The sequence below is a fragment of the Triticum aestivum genome, chromosome 7D (assembly GCF_018294505.1).
Source record: "Triticum aestivum cultivar Chinese Spring chromosome 7D, IWGSC CS RefSeq v2.1, whole genome shotgun sequence".
NCBI lineage: Eukaryota > Viridiplantae > Streptophyta > Magnoliopsida > Poales > Poaceae > Triticum > Triticum aestivum.
Window position 1 is genome coordinate 456,574,773 of NC_057814.1, and position 16,077 is coordinate 456,590,849.

A 16,077-nucleotide genomic window follows, 5' to 3' on the forward strand; every position below is an offset into this window, starting at 1 on the left:
AAACAGTTCATTGAACTGAACCGTATGCCCCACATCACACACGCAACTAAAATCTGAACCGTGTTTTATGTATCCGCCATCGCAAACGTTTTGCATCTTTTTGACAGTTTTTTTACATCACCGTTTGCGATTAATGCATCGCACACAGTTTCATCGAAGGATCTCTGATTGTAGTGTCACGTTAGCAGCATCCTGCAGTAGTGTGAGTTCCTCCTTAATGTGTGTGTATTACAAGATGTGAGTGAAAATTAAATGCACATATTCAATGATGAAAATTTGAGGAGCTCGGGATCTATAGAATGCACAAAGATATTATGATACGAAAATAAGCATTCTACATGTGAGAAAAACTTTTCAAAAAGATCCAAAGAACATATTGTGGACAAGATATAATATGAATACCCAATTTGATTATCATCATAAGAATGTGTCCAAAATACATACAAAATACATGAGTGCGCAAGATTATATGCAAAACATACAAGCACTCATGCCACAACATCTTATCGAAACCACCATAAGAATAAAAGGAAACAATAAAGTGGCCGGCAAGGAATAAATGATATCAAGAAAATATATGAACTTTCACATGTATAAAATTTCTAAGAGGCCAATAATAAACATGATATGTATCCACAAAGAACCTTGCATACACAAAAGACTCAATTGATAAGAACTTGATATCCACAAGTGAATCCATCATTATACAACTGTGATCCTAGCATAAGAGCAACGCACATGACACAAAGCACATGGCACAAATTGATCTCATTTGCGTAACAATGAATTACAAAGTTAAATAGCAAATACCACAAGCAAATAGAGTGTTTTTGTAATTTTATCAAAATTACACATGAGAGAACAATTGAGGAATTGATATGCAATAAATTGCTTAATTGTCATATTTTGGGATAAGTGAATCATGAATCTAATTTTATATATCTCCACTATATGTTTCTTCTCAAATGTCCCACAATTGCAATAAAGTGACTTTTTAAGAACACGCAAGAAGCACAACTTTTAACAAGTACTAATCATGCCATGATGCAACCTGCACAAGATTGATCCCATTTCTATATACATGCATGAAGTAAATACTTATTACCGAGATAACATTGGTATGAAGTCGTAGATCAATAAAATATCCAAGATTGGTTCTAATTTTCTCATCGTGCCACCACCTTCATGAATAAACCAAGCACCAAATGCTTCTCAAATGTACTTAAAACAATTTAAGTACAATGTGCACCGAGCAGGATTTCCATATCCGAGTGATCACCATAATAACGAGCGTTGTGTATTAGTGCAACTTCAACGCGGTTCACCATAATGAACACACCAAGCTCCAGCTGAAATTGTGGTTCTCACACCACAAAGTTATGTTTTGTAAGCGTAATGCAAACTCTGTAGCGGATGAACTTGTTAAGCTTGGTCTGTGATGTAAACCACTCTCTGCAGTGGGAGTCGGATGTACCAGCCAGTGTGGCTGATCGTGCTCTGGGCGATTTGTCTGGGCACCAGTAATATATAAAGCTATGCTTTGACCCTAAAAAAAATGAACACACCAAATGTTCAAGGCCAACTCGGATATACCTTCGGCCGGGACACCTGGGCCTTGGGGAATACCGTCTCGTTTCGGACTACTGGGCCTTGGGCTGCGAACGAAACACGCTCTAAAAGCAATTCTCTGTCTCCGGAAGTTGTCAGTCCGGCCCAGACAACCGCCCCGGCGATTCGAAATTCGAAACAGGAGGAGGAAAGGAAAGCCGTTGCTGCGGGCGGCGGCCCTGCCCCACCCGTCAGAAAGAGCTCACACACAAGCCGCCTCCTCCTTTCTCTAGTACCACGCCCGCCGCTTGACCTGACCTGACCAGAGAGCAGAGCAGCGCGCTCGGATCGAATCGAACCCAATCGAATCTGTTGGCTGGGCGCGGCGGAGAAACCTCGACGGCCATGGCCTGGCCCCGGCGGCACGGCTGGCAGCTTCCCCTCCACCCGCTCCAGGTCTGTCCGTCGCCCTCTCTTCATCTTCCCCCCTCTTCGCCGCTTTGAGCGCCACCATCTGACCTTGCGCCTTTCCCGGATTGATGGCCGGTTGACTGCAGCTCGTGGGCGCGGGGGTGTTTGCCGTCCTCGTCACGGCGTTCTACGTCGTCCTCGGGCCCTACCTCGGCAGCACCGTCGCCGGCAACACCCTCCTCGCGCTCTTCTCCCTCTCGGTAAACCAGCGACCTCCCTCTCCCTCTCCGCCCAAACGCGGCTTTGCTCGTGCCTCCTCGCGTTCCCTTGCGCTGACGGCATCGGCCCTGGCTGACGACAGGCCGCCGCCACCGCGGCTCTCTACGTGCGCTGCACCGCAGTCGACCCCTCCGACCGGACCCACGCCAAGAAGGTGAAGAGGCAGCGCAATCTCGCCAGGGGCGGCGGGGGGAGGCTGCCGAGGCTGCGCTACGGGTACATCCTGTGGCGGTACGCGGCGCGGCTGCTCAAGAGGATCGAGGTCCGCGTCATGAACCGCTGGGTGCGGAGGAGCTACCTCGAGCAGTGGAACTCCAGCGTCCAGCTCGACCCCATGCTCCCCTTTGCCTTCACCAGCCTCGAGGACATCGTCTCGCCGCACGCCACCGACGACCAGGACATCTCATACTGCCCAATCTGCGACTGCGAGGTCTCCGCTTGCATCCATCTCCCTCTCCTCTCTAGTTTACTGAACACCTGTGTTTCAAAGAAACCAAGAAATGCGGCTTATTTGGATATTTCTGGAGCAATTTATTTCTATGTGGATAGTTTAATTTCCCAACATAGGATGTCTTATAAATGGACCGAATTCATATGCTGCTAGTGAAGTACAACAAATGAATTATATCTGTGGCAACTGTTGAACAAACAAGAACTTACGAAGCTTAAACTACAGGTGAAATTGCGCAGCAAGCACTGCAAAACTTGTGACCGGTGTGTTGATGGATTTGATCACCACTGCAGGGTAACCACCGTAACTATGCATAGCTCAATTCCAAATCTCTAGCTCTGCTCTTCATCTCTTGGGAAGCCAAGTGACTGATTATTTACTTTCTTCAATGCAGTGGCTCAACAATTGCATAGGGAGAAGGAACTATGCAGCATTTATCATGCTAATGCTCTTTGTTTTGCTGATGGTGGGTGCTAACTCTCGAAAAATTTGCCATTTTTCTGTGAAATTCCACTGATCTTTAAATGTCCAACATTCCATGCTGCTTTTAGTTTGACCAGTTCTATTTGGTATATTCCAAATTTCCAATGTACTTTATCAGCTTGTTATTGAGGGGGGAACAGCGGCTGCGGTTTTTATTCGCTGCTTCATCGATAGCAAAGGGTTGAAAACAGAAATGGAGCACAGGCTTCACGTAAGGCTACCTAAAGGAGCTCACGCAGCATTATCTGTAAGTTATGACGAATAATATGCCTGATGACAGACTTCATTGTTGTATTTTACTTGTGAAGCTCACACTTTTCTCTTTAATTTTCGCCACAGATGGTATTTGTCATCTTCACTTTGTACAGTACTGCAGCATTGGGTCAGCTCTTCTTTTTCCATGTTCTGCTCATTAGAAAGGTTTGCATTTTGCCAAACCCATACTTATGTTACCAGTGTGTGAAGCTCGGAAATATGCTCACATTTTTGGAAACCTCATTTGTGTATTTTTCACTACAGGGAATGAGGACATATGATTACATCCTTGCTATGCGAGAAGCTGCACAAGCATATGATCCTTTTGATGACTCTGATTTTTCCTCGGACGAGAGCATTGACTTCGACTCTCCAGAAAGGCCATCGTTCTTGTCAAGGATCTTATGCAGAAAAGATGAAGTGAATGAGGTCAGAAGGGATAAATTGCTTCCCTAGTACTCCCTCTGTCCCGAAATAAGTGTCTCAACTTTGTACTAACTTTAGTACAAAGTTGTACTAAAGTTGAGACACTTATTTTGGGACAGAGTGAGTATAATTTACTGTCGAGTAACTTCATAGATAACAAAACAATTTTGAACATGATAGAGTACCCGAAAGCTGTCGATTAGGATCGATGAGAAGGAGGCCAATGATGCAACAAGAAGGAAGGATGACGTCTCGATCAACCCATGGACGTTGATCACTATGAACAAGGACAAAGCAATGGCAGCCGCTGAGCGCGCTCGTGAGCGAATCAGGCAGAAGTTGCCATCCACGGCCATCTCCCCGATGAAACCATTGCCATTGGAGACAAAGAGAGGTCCTTTGAACCAGGAGAGAAGATCCATCATGACAGGGAAGGAGAACCAGGAGAGAAGAACCAGCATGACAGGGAAGGAGATCGTGCCTGTCCTCACAAAGAGCTGGCTGTCAGGATCACCAACTGCAAGGTTGTCGAGCCCAAGAAGACGGTTCTCAGGGTCATCGTCACCCAAACCTCAGAGGTGCAGGGCCAACTTCGACTCGAGACTAACAGAGGTGTCAAGAGAGCTTGATGCCCACGTCTCGAAGCAGGTCATGTGCCCTGTTGTCATGACGGGCGCCGAAGATGAAGGTTCTTCATCATAACTTATGATGTTGTTCAGCCCACAAAATTCATTCAATTTTTTGTTACTTAAATCTATGTGTTATTGTGTGCTGTGCTTTCTTAGCCCATGCACTTCTTCACTGCTGTATACATAGTTGTATGTTGCTCTCTTGTACTACATCCCCCTGAACATTTAGTACAGCAATGCCATGATTATTCATCTCAGGGCCATCAAGTTTCCCAATCATGGTCAATTTGTCATCTCCATAGCTGTTATGGTGTCACCTTTTTTTGTTGTTGCCAATTCTTCACTTTTGTGTAGTTGTGATGTTAGTACTTGTCTTTTACAGTAGGGATCAATGAATGTGAATCGTCCATCTGATGAGTCGATTCCAAGGGGGCAAGGGCCAGAGCTGCGAAATGAATGAGTGTGCGGTTTGTATGACACATATTTTGAAGGAGAAGCAAGAATAAGTGCTATGGTTATTGACTACAAAACGAAATAAGCTCCCTGTCTTGCAAGAGCAATGACATCACCTGTTCATTGCTCCCTGTCATCACCTGTTCATTGCTAGATCATATTCCCAACTTTTTAGATTAGCCTGAGTAATTGGTCTATTTTACTTGGAAAATTCTCCTTCTAAATGTTACCCCCTTCTATCCAAAATCAGTGTCGTGGTTTTTGTTTAAATTTAAACTAAAACCAAGACACTTATTTGGGATCGGAGGGAGTATTATTTTAGGATGTTTGCTTGCATAATGATGATAGAAATGATTGTATTGCAGTACAGATTGTTGATGAGGCACAGTGGGATGATATTGCTATTTTTATAGCTGTGGTGTGATCTTTGTTAACATGACCTACATTTTATATCATAATTCCTAGCTTAGTGCGTCATGGTTTTTGCTACCATAACTCTGCTTTTACCAAGCTGGTGTGATCTTTGTTCCGTTTTAGGGCTTGTTGTTTTGGGCAATTTGGCTAGTTCCAAGCAAAAGGAAATCGGTAGCACCGGTAAGATGTGGGACAGTGTTGAAACAAGCCCCCTCTTGCAACAGATTTACAACTATGGCTAGTTTATTTGTTGCAAGAGGGGGCTTGTAAATCTCTGTTTCAAGCCTCAACTGGAACAGAAATCACCTAAACAGTTCCAAGCAAAAGGAAATCGGTAGCACCGGTGAGATGTGGGACAGTGTTACAACTATCAAATATTTTTCATCACTTCACCAGTTGAGGCTTGAAAACAGAGATTTCACAGTGCAGGCTAGGGCTAGATGTAGGTCGTCCCATTCTGATTTGCTTTGCAAGCCCAGTATCTCAGATAATTTGTTTTGAACCAACGAAAAGTTTGATAAATGAACTTCTCAAACTGCATAATGCATGCTTGACTATTTGTATTTATCACTGTTGTCTAAGAAGTAACTCTGCAGAACTTTGTATGCAGTGAAAACTACTACCTACCAAAAGGTCTTATATTTTGGAACGGAGATAGTACAATGTGTTGCTAGCATGAAAAGGAGAATCTGATTTACGTAAGAAAAGTTAATCTGGTAAGTTCCCTTGAGATGTTCCTTAGTTTGCCTGCATGGCTTGTCCATTTTTTACATCCGGATCAATTGTGTGAATCTTGCATCGCAGCATAAGCACGTGGAAAGGTTTACACAGAAGATTCTTTTCAGAAACAGTACTCGAGTTGTAGCAAAGGCACCAAATCACTATTACACTTGGCAGATTTGTTTTACAGAACATTGTGGTGTCTGCAACATTATGCTCCATTGGACTGCAACAGACATTACATCAGTTCTCATGTTGCTAATAGTACTTCAGGCAATCTGCCGTGTATCATTTTCCATTTTGCACAATTAAGGATAGCCTCTGCCCCGGACTAATTTGGCTAGGGCTGTTCCCTGGACCATAGCAAAAAGGTGCGACAACCTAGGGTTCATCTCAAAATAAGGGTCTAGTGTATCTACATACACTGAAATGAGGGTAGCTTAGATGATTAGGTTCTTTGTGGTGGAACCAACCTACCAGAGTTCAAATCCTAGACTTGGCACTAGTGGTTGCATTTTTTTGGATTTATTTTAGGCCTTCCGGCCATGTGCCTTTAGGCATTTGTGGGGAGGTGCTCATAGGGGTAGGGTGTGTGTGTAGGTTGCGCCGTTATGTGAGCATTTGTGTTTGTATTGTGTCAAAAAAAAAGCAATATATCTACATACATAAACACATTATAATATTATTTAAAATATATTTTGCGAAATATAACACCAACACTAATAAAAATGACTTTGTTGATGGATACCTGCCTACGCTAGGATTGAATAGTCCTAAAGTCACAAAGAATTGTTGTTTTGGACACTGACATAGTGTCCATGACACAATTTTGACCGCAAGTTTGTACTGCATTATATTTGTAAAATCTAAAAAATATATAGTATGGCAAGCGTACCTTTCTAGATAGTATACCAATATTTATATTCTTATTATGTACAATCTAAATTATCGTAAAAGGATTATTGATCAAAGGTAAATAATTTTACTGTGCATATTATAGGACAATGCCTATTTATGTGTGGAGGTGAACAGTAGAACTCTGTTTTAGAGCCCGTTGTTTTGTAGAAACGGATTCCTAGTCCTATATAGGATTGATTCACATCCTTCACATTTCATAGGAACAAAAACAATAGCTCAGATCTTTTTAGATCCTAACAGCCATCCAATCATTCGGCTTGGTTAAACCAAAGTCCATGGATGACTCAAAATGTTTGGCTTGGTTAAACCAAAGGGTTGATCTCTTTCGACGGCTCACGGCAAGGGGGGGGTATGCCCGTAGTAATGATGTTTGGGTGATAATGGCAAACAAACAAATTGGGGGTACTTGCCCTTTGACACAAACTTTAGGACTAATCAATTCTTTGTAAAGTTAGGATTATGCGGCTTGGCATATCTCCCCACCTTATGTTACGGAAGGGGGCTTTGGCCCCCTCCCCCTCACAACACCACAAAATGCTTCTTCAATAGTTGTTTATGTTGGGAGTACGCGTATCTTGTAATCACTATTGATCCTATAATCACATACATATGGTGTACCTTTTTTTGGCGAAATCACATACATATGGTGTACTAATACCTTATTTTCTGAAAGTTATATTTTTTATGTTTATGCCTTTATGATGACTTTCTTGCTATGCAGTATATACACCTGTGAAAATGGTCATCCTAGATATCCTAAGTAACATCATTGGGATAGAAAGGCATGGTGCAACCTTTCTACCTAAAAGCCTATAAAATTACAACAACTTACTCTGTACTTGCAATGGCATATGCATGGCAGAGATAATACTGAAATGGCACATCGTCACAAGCATTTTTGAGTTAAGAATCCCACAGCACAACCCTCCCACTAATGATCACAAGACCAAAAATGTTCACTTGTCAAGATATTATGCGTACTTGGTAAGATCTATTCCAGAATTACTTCCATATGAGTACAGATGGTGCAAGAGCATATAAAATGTTGCCACAGAGCATTCCATGAATCTTTTGGTCGATACTGCTACCAATGGCGGAGCTATGTGCATGCCAAAGGGCAGCCCCAACCTTGGAAGAAATACTAAGAAATTTTGTTTTGGAGGATTTTTTTTTATTGAACATCCTCATCTAACTTGACCATTGGCTGAAAGGGCATCCACAACGCGTAGGTGATGGCATTGTTAGAAGAAAACTCGAAAAGTGACACTATTAAGGAGAGCTAAGTATGTGCAACGAGTCGAACAAGCATGCTGATTAAATCGATAGTCCGCAAAACATGTTGGACCATTTTTAAAGAGCTCTGGTCTGAACTAATTCTACAACCTTCACAGACAACTGTAGACCATGAGAAGAAGAATGATGGCTTAGGGCCCAACTCAAACAAGGTCTCAATACATCTACACACATAAGTACACTACTGGAAAAAATGACTTTTTTATGAATCCCTTACTATGCCAACCATGAATACCGGGGGGGGGGGGGGGGGGGGGGGGGGGAGGAGGGCTCTGGTCCTCCCCCCGCCCCGTCCCCGACACCACACTATGTTATTTCAATAGTCGTTTTCTTTGGAGGTCCTCCCCCCGCCCCGTCCCCGACACCACACTATGTTAATTCAATAGTCGTTTTCTTTGGAGTACATGAATCTTATAATGAACGTTTATATCCTATAATCACATATACATATACAATGGTGTATTAAGACCTTATTTGCTACCGAAAATTACATTTTCCCAATGTTTATGCTTTTATTATGACTTTCATGGTATATAATACATATACCCGTGCAGGTGCTCATTTTTCTCTATATAGTCGTTGGCCCGTTGTATCCAGTTTGCACTAGGGTCTCCAAAATGCTAGTGTCGTACTTTGCAAATGTATAATACACATCTTAAATACATCTTGTACATCACTATGCTCCCTAAGTTTTAAGGCCTCACAATCAATTGAAGTTGCTGATTTTGCATTGTGTCTCAATTTTTACCGGGTCTTCACGCTGGATGGTATGGAGGGATTTGCCACTTGGTGAGCCTCTTGGTAAGCGATTGGGGTGCGTGGGCCAAGATTGTCGGTGGGGAAGTGCTTCAGTTTGTTGCCAGCAAAACAAAGAACATATCGACGAGCGCGTGTGGCCTTTCTCGGTTGTCTTTCTATTCCCCATTCTTTTATATATTTAGCTACATGTATTTTCTACATGGCATGTGTTTGATAAAATGCAGACATGTGACGCGGCTGATCGAGCGCTCCTAATTCACCCGTTCAAGTTGCTTCCTACGAATTGTAGGCGATTCACATGCCAATCACTTGATTAAATCTTATATTTGGTTTCTGTTGTTGTGGGTATGCTTGCATCTGTCCCACTTAATTTATCAATATCACGCTTTCCTATTTATTCTGCTTGCACTTCATGTGATTCTATGGATGTCCGTTTGTCTTTCTTTCTTTCCTTCCATCTAACAAAGCATGTTGTTTCAATTAATTTGGAGGTTTTTCACCTTTGGTAAGGTAATAAAACCAGTCAGATTTCCCTGATAAAGGCTTAGTCAGGGTTTCTTGGTGTTATTTGTTCAAATAGTTGCTTGCAACTGATAATTTAAGCTTGGAAATCTTGTTAAGTCATTTCATTTCTGTTACCAAGATTTCATATCCTAATTCTTATCTGAACTTTGAAGGCCACAAACTAGGTGTTGTTGTAGGTCAGCAAGTGCAGGACCAAAGAAGAACAAGATTATTTTATATGTGTTGGTTATGCCCATAGTTTTCTTCACTTGTGCAACTAAGCGTTGCCCATGTGAAGGTGCGAGGGAGGAGCCGGTGTAGCGGAGAGCGCGACATGCTTCTAGTACAAGTACTCCCTCCATTTTTATTTACTCTGCATATTAGAGTTGACTGAAGTCAAATTTCGTAAAGTTTGACCAAGTTCATAGAAAAAATATAAACATTTACCATAATAAATCTATATGATGTGAAAGTACATTCAATATTAAATCTATTGATATTGATTTGTTATTGTATATGTTCATATTTTTGTTTATAAACTTTGTCAAAGTTTACAAAGCTTGACTTTGATCAAACCTAATACACGGACTAAATAAAAACGGATGAAGTACTATGTGCAGACTAAGGTGTTTTCTTGTGATATGTCTGGTAAAATCATGTGCTACTAAGTAAAAGATAGTAGCATAAGATCAACAATTCATGTTGATACCATCAACAAAGAAAGTTTTAAGAGGAGGCTTACGGCATATGGATTAGATGGTAATAATTGTTTGCGGTGTTAACCCAAATGGGCAAATAAGTAATGTCAATTATGTCAAATTTGAACTAAATAACGGGGAGCACACAAAAATTACAATCAATCCAAGCAGGGTATTAGAGTTCTAGACAACTTCTTTAGACCTCAAAACATGTTTAAATATTTCAATCCCACAACTACTGCTAGACTTTAGTTTTTGCCGCCGCTAGCGGTGGCACCACAGTAGTGGTATGGATGTATGGTTTGCTACTAACACCAATAGTGTTCGTGGGAAAGGAATTTTTGGGGACACAGAGAGGGGATGGTCGACTTAAATTAAATGGGCTCCGTGTACTCTTACGTGTCATCGGGGTGACAGATAAAACACTCACATACACCATAAGGCCTCCACCTAGCCACGTCAGATCAAAATCATGTTTTCATTGAGATTGATTGCTAACGAGGACTAGTTGCCTGGCATTGGCAGTTTGATTTAGGGTGAGGATCACAATAAATTAATAGAGAAAAAAATCTACACTACAACAATAGTTGAGAGATGAATATGCAATTATCTCTTAGTGCAATGATGGGTATTTGTTGCATACGTAGAATGTTTTATTGCATATACATGCTTGAAACCTAACAATGTTTTATGCGTGCTTTTTAATGGACCACGGAGAAAACATTGCAACGAAGTTGCGTACACACGTAAAATATTGCAAGTGGAATTTTCATGTTGCAACAATTGGATGCTCTAAATTTTACAGATAAGTGGGATCAGACGTCCTGGGAGACGGCCGGTCGGGCAAGAGGAGCACCCGATCGAGTCCTCTAGCCCGGCGCCTAGCATTGCCCAAATGAACCTCCCATTCGATTGCAGTGTATAGATTGGTACTCCCTCCGTTCACTTTTGTAAGTCGTTTCAGACAACTCAAAATAGGTTATTTTGCACATTGTCTGGAATGTCTTCAAGGTCTTATAAAAGTGAACAGATGGAGTAGTATATCTTATTCTCTTTCTTTTTCTTATGTTCCTGGACCACAAAATTGTTACGAACTTACATTGCTCAATTTATCCAAAGGACAGCAATAACATGGCCATTTCTCTAACCCAGTCAGCATTGGCCTCTGATCTAACCCCATCAGTACAAGTACAAAAGAGAGTTCAAGAGAGCGTGATTGGTGATTCTGTGCTTGTGCAGGGTTAATCCTGTCTCATCCATACCGCGCAAACATCTCGTATAGTACGATCCCAACCATCCAACTATACCTGCTTTATTTCTTGAACACAATTTCTGATGTATATATATAACACAGTTTGTCGAGGCACCAACCAGCCACACTGAACATAGTATCAGCAACAACAACATTTGAGATAACATTAGAAATGGGCCAGAGAGGAGGTACTGGACTGCTTAAAAGGTCATTTTCAACAGCCACCCCCTTCTCTTTTTTCTCCTGCCCTCAGCTCTTAGCAAGAGCCTCTTACAGTGCTATCTAACTAAGCTCCTTATTCAACAATCAAGCCGCGGTGAAACGGGAAAAATAGGTCCGCCTACTAGAATCACAACAACGAAGATACTGTGGGGCTGTCAACCGCAAGACCCATGGTGTTCAGTCCGTTGTCAACGTAAACAGTCGATCCAGTGATGGCGGAAGCCAAAGGAGACACCAGGAATGCTGCTGTGTTCCCGACTTCATCTGTTCAACATGCCAACATTCTTATAAGATATCATTTCTTAGAAAAAAGTTGCATGTCTTTGCGAAAATAAAACAAGGGAAGGAGTCGGTGAGTTATATGTAGACAAAAATCATTTTAACCTGCCAGAAGCTCCTTCTGCAATGGTGCATTGACATAAGAGTACTCGATCATCTTCTCAATGAATCCAATTGCCTTGGCTGCTCTGCTTCCCAGAGGACCTACATATGCATCCAAGAAATCACAATGAAGCAAATTTGATACACTTCCAAGTGCTGCCAAACTGTTTAACAGCTAAACAAAGCAGATTACCATGGACGAGTAATGTAACTATGACATGTTTAAATGACTTGAGCAAACATCCAAGAAAATAGTGATTGATTTCTTAGAACTAAATTGTACAAAATGCAATTTAAGTGCGCTCGTTTATTATGCTAGGTTTCCTCCAAGATAAGTTAGCTGTCAGAAACCGTGTTTCTTCTGAAAAAGGATACCTGCAGATATGGTGTTAACTCGGATTTTGCCTTTGCGTCCAGCTTCAAAAGCAAGTACCTACATAAATTTGGAGAAAAGTCAAAAATAGTATTAATCATGCAAAACAAAGACCTCATGTTCAAAAATGTGCTTTAGTATTGTAGAGATAATCCTACTTTTGTATCACTCTCAAGAGCTGCTTTAGCTGAGCTCATGCCACCGCCATATCTATAAGAAAAAAACTATCAAATTAATAACAAGCAAAAATAGCTTGAAAAATAGCTTATCTCCATAGACCTTCAAGAAATATTTACCCAGGGATTGTCCTTTCAGATGCAATGTATGTTAGCGAGATACTAGCACCCCCTGCAAAATATTTTAACCCATGAAGCAGTGAAAATATAATGGCTACGAGGTTCTGTGAAAATATAATGGCTACGAGGTTCTGTCCAAGAACACATTATTTTATTAAGCTGGGCAGAGTTAATAAATGGTGAAAGAACTTTTCAGTACTGATGTCCACTTAGAAGTTCCATGCAAATGTGACATGTTATAAGAGCCAAACAACATCTCCACCATGATTCACATGCAAACTAAAGCTAAGATGAGACAGCATGCAGTAAAAGAAGGTTTGATCCTAGAAAAGTGGATTTTATGCCAACATCTCATGTGGACTATAAGTTGTATCACAGAGGTTGGCACTTGCATTGAGATTCATGCTAGAAGGTAGATCCAAATTTGAAACAAAAATAAAGCATGAAAAGGTCTCAAATTAAATCGAGCAATAGTGGATTTGGCCAGGGAAAAATACAGTATGAAAGATAATTATATGAATACTAGCATAGTACTGAAGGGATGTGCATTACCTGGATTCATGATAGGAAGGAAGTGCTTAAGTAAAGAAACAAAGGAGTAACTGGATGCCGAAATTGCAGCAAGATACCCACTTCTTGAGGTTTCCAGCAAAGGTTTTGTAACCTTCAAGCATAAAGTAAGTGATTTTTCAGTGAAGGTGCTACAAAAATATTGAGTACGATGTCATGCACGTGCGTGTGCAAACATAAACGTAAAAAAATACGGAGAGGCTACCTCAGGACCATTAGCAAGAGAATGCACAAGAATGTCAATGCTGCCATATTCCTTCTTAACTAATTCGGCAGCTTCCTGTCAAATGAGCAGATTCATATATTAGTCCAACTCAAGCTGTTGCAGAACAGATCGTATTTGTTAAATTGGAAGAGGCGCCAGAAGTGGAACATGCTTTGCAATGAGGCCCAAAGGGCTAATATATATTGCTACAAGGATGACCCTAACTAGCACTAAAAGTACCACTTATACGTTACTACCGTTACCACCTCAAATTCAAGGCACATGCAACCGCGTTGAGTTTGGAAGGGGTAAAGTTTATGTGATATAGTGGAGATGGTTATAATTGTGTCCCTTGTAATCCTAACATGCACTCATTGTTACACGGCTAACCTTAACAATATTGTGCATGATGTTGTTTTGAAGCAAATTCAAAAATTAGGTACTCATATATGATGGAGATGGTTTCATAGACATACCTTCACAGTCCAATTTGACGATCCTGCATACCTTTTGTTTGTTTTGACCTAACATAGTGAAATACAATGTTCATCAGAAAGCCATATTGAAAAACAAACAAGGACATACACAAAAATAGAGCATTACATCTTCAGGAACATCCTCCGGGGAATCATAGACAGCATCCAGTGGGTAAACTTTAACAATCTCCATAAGAGATCCATCAGGCAGCCTGTACCAACAACAAATTAGTCAACTGTAAAATGATAAGTGTTTAGAAATATGTGGTGCACCGACTAAAACTAGAAATAACTATCCAGACTTCCAGAGCTACAGTACAGACTTTCGTGATTCGTCAAATTTTCCGCGCCTCAGGCTTGTCTCAAATATGTTAAGTGCCTGTCAAAGGTACAATTATCCATGAGACAATTCATCAACAAAAGCTTCCAGAATGATGGACACAAGGGTCAGATCAACATACAGGCACCCATGTACCAACAAGAATTTCAGCACCAGCTGCGGCAAGAGCCTTCGCAATTGCCCAGCCATAGCCGTTATCATCAGCAACCCCAGCAATAAATGCCCTTTTCCCTGAAAGATCACAGCATGATGAGAAAAAAATGTAGTAATGAGAAGGCTTTATGCTATCTATCAAATCCAGTTTTCTGAATAATGAGTTACACACTTTCTTAGTTTTTTTAGTGCGAGAACATGAGCACCATCGCATCTTCGCAATCTCAAAACAGTAATATAAACGAACCTCCTCTAAACCTATTTACGTAATTTTCATAATGTCAGCAATCATGCAAATAAAACTACATGAGGTTACTGATTAGTAGGTACAATGAAACTTCCATGGTTTTTTTGATAAATTTTGAAGTACCCTGGGTAGTAAGCTGAATGCCAACTTTCAGGTAATGTGATTTAGAGCAACATGGTTTCTTTTTTACCATTTTGGCAAACAAGCGATAAAATACAATCCCCAGGAAACCCACTTTTCAGTTGTTGCTGATAAGAGAAATTGTAGTTTTTCAGGAATCAGGATTATAACGAATTAATCTCAATAGAAGGTTCAAAATATATCATGTGCACAACTAAGCCGCTAAACTCCAAAGTAAGCGAATACCATTCCCTATGCGTCATAAACTTATAATGAATCAAGGATGGAATTTTAGCAATCAGTTGAAGTAGTATGCATGAACCTGACCGTGTTAGAAAATAGAGCGGCATGTACTAAAAGGTGAATGACTAGTATACTAGTACACTAAATCTGTATGAATATCTCACGATCCAAGAAAACCGAAACAGAATTACAACAAGATGTGACGTCAAATTACATAATTTCTTTACATGCATAGAAGTACCAGAACATAATTGCCACCATTCCCGACACTGCTCACCTCTAAGATCGATGGGCAGCCCAGAAGAGCTACCTTCTCCTGACACCGCTCTTACGGCGACAGGGCTGCTCCTGGAAGAACCGAGAGACCTGGAGCAGGAGATTCTGGGACAGCTTGCAAAGCTACTAGCGCCGAGCGCCAGGTCGATCCGTGAGACGGCCGCCCTCGAGGCGAGCATGCTCTGAGAGGCCGAGACGCAGGGGCGTGCGGCCAGCATCTGCGCGCCGGCAGTTGCACAAGGGGCCATCGTCCGTGCTAGCAGCTACGAGCCTGTTCAGTCAGAACACCACAAATTCATCACAGCAAGAAATGATCTCACGACAAGGATAAAGGCATGGCCAGAATCAGCGACGCCGGCCGGAAACGGCAGCCCAGCTCGCAGCCCGTGCCCGGAGGATCTCGTCGGGCGAAACCAGCCGGCAAACGGCGCAGCAACAGGCGGGGTTCCGTGGATCGGGAGCGGAGGTGAAGTAGGACGCGATGGCTTACCTCGGGAGAAGGCGGAATGCGTGAGGGGGGGATCTGATGGGGGAGCACAGGGGATGCGCGTTCCGTTGGTGAGCGCAGCAAGGTGGCGGCGATTCTGGAGCGGCGGGGAGAGCAGGTGGGGAGAGTAATAGGGAGGGGACGAGGGGGTTTTCGATGAGACCGAGGGGGAGAAGCGGGTTCGTTTGGCCGGAC

General features: G+C 41.9%; 2 protein-coding genes across 2 annotated transcripts; one reads left to right on the forward strand and one right to left on the reverse strand.

The window, feature by feature from the left end:
- Positions 1 to 1,790: 1,790 nt before the first annotated feature.
- LOC123165373 (protein S-acyltransferase 18) lies at positions 1,791 to 4,739 on the forward strand. The gene is made up of 9 exons (XM_044583005.1): positions 1,791 to 2,004; positions 2,106 to 2,219; positions 2,321 to 2,668; positions 2,915 to 2,983; positions 3,084 to 3,155; positions 3,291 to 3,419; positions 3,512 to 3,592; positions 3,692 to 3,856; positions 4,034 to 4,739. The coding sequence occupies exons 1-9, from the start codon at positions 1,954 to 1,956 to the stop codon at positions 4,553 to 4,555; spliced, it is 1,551 nt and encodes a 516-aa protein (XP_044438940.1). The 5' UTR covers positions 1,791 to 1,953; the 3' UTR covers positions 4,556 to 4,739.
- A 6,794-nt stretch (positions 4,740 to 11,533) lies between these two features.
- LOC123166163 (enoyl-[acyl-carrier-protein] reductase [NADH] 1, chloroplastic) lies at positions 11,534 to 16,077 on the reverse strand. Its single transcript, XM_044583934.1, has 13 exons — positions 15,886 to 16,077; positions 15,397 to 15,666; positions 14,478 to 14,587; positions 14,340 to 14,395; positions 14,144 to 14,228; positions 14,017 to 14,064; positions 13,541 to 13,615; positions 13,318 to 13,429; positions 12,766 to 12,817; positions 12,628 to 12,679; positions 12,472 to 12,529; positions 12,100 to 12,198; positions 11,534 to 11,979 (listed from the first exon to the last, which is right to left on the reverse strand). Exons 2-13 carry the CDS (start codon positions 15,641 to 15,643, stop codon positions 11,843 to 11,845), a joined length of 1,131 nt encoding a protein of 376 aa, XP_044439869.1. The 5' UTR covers positions 15,644 to 15,666; positions 15,886 to 16,077; the 3' UTR covers positions 11,534 to 11,842.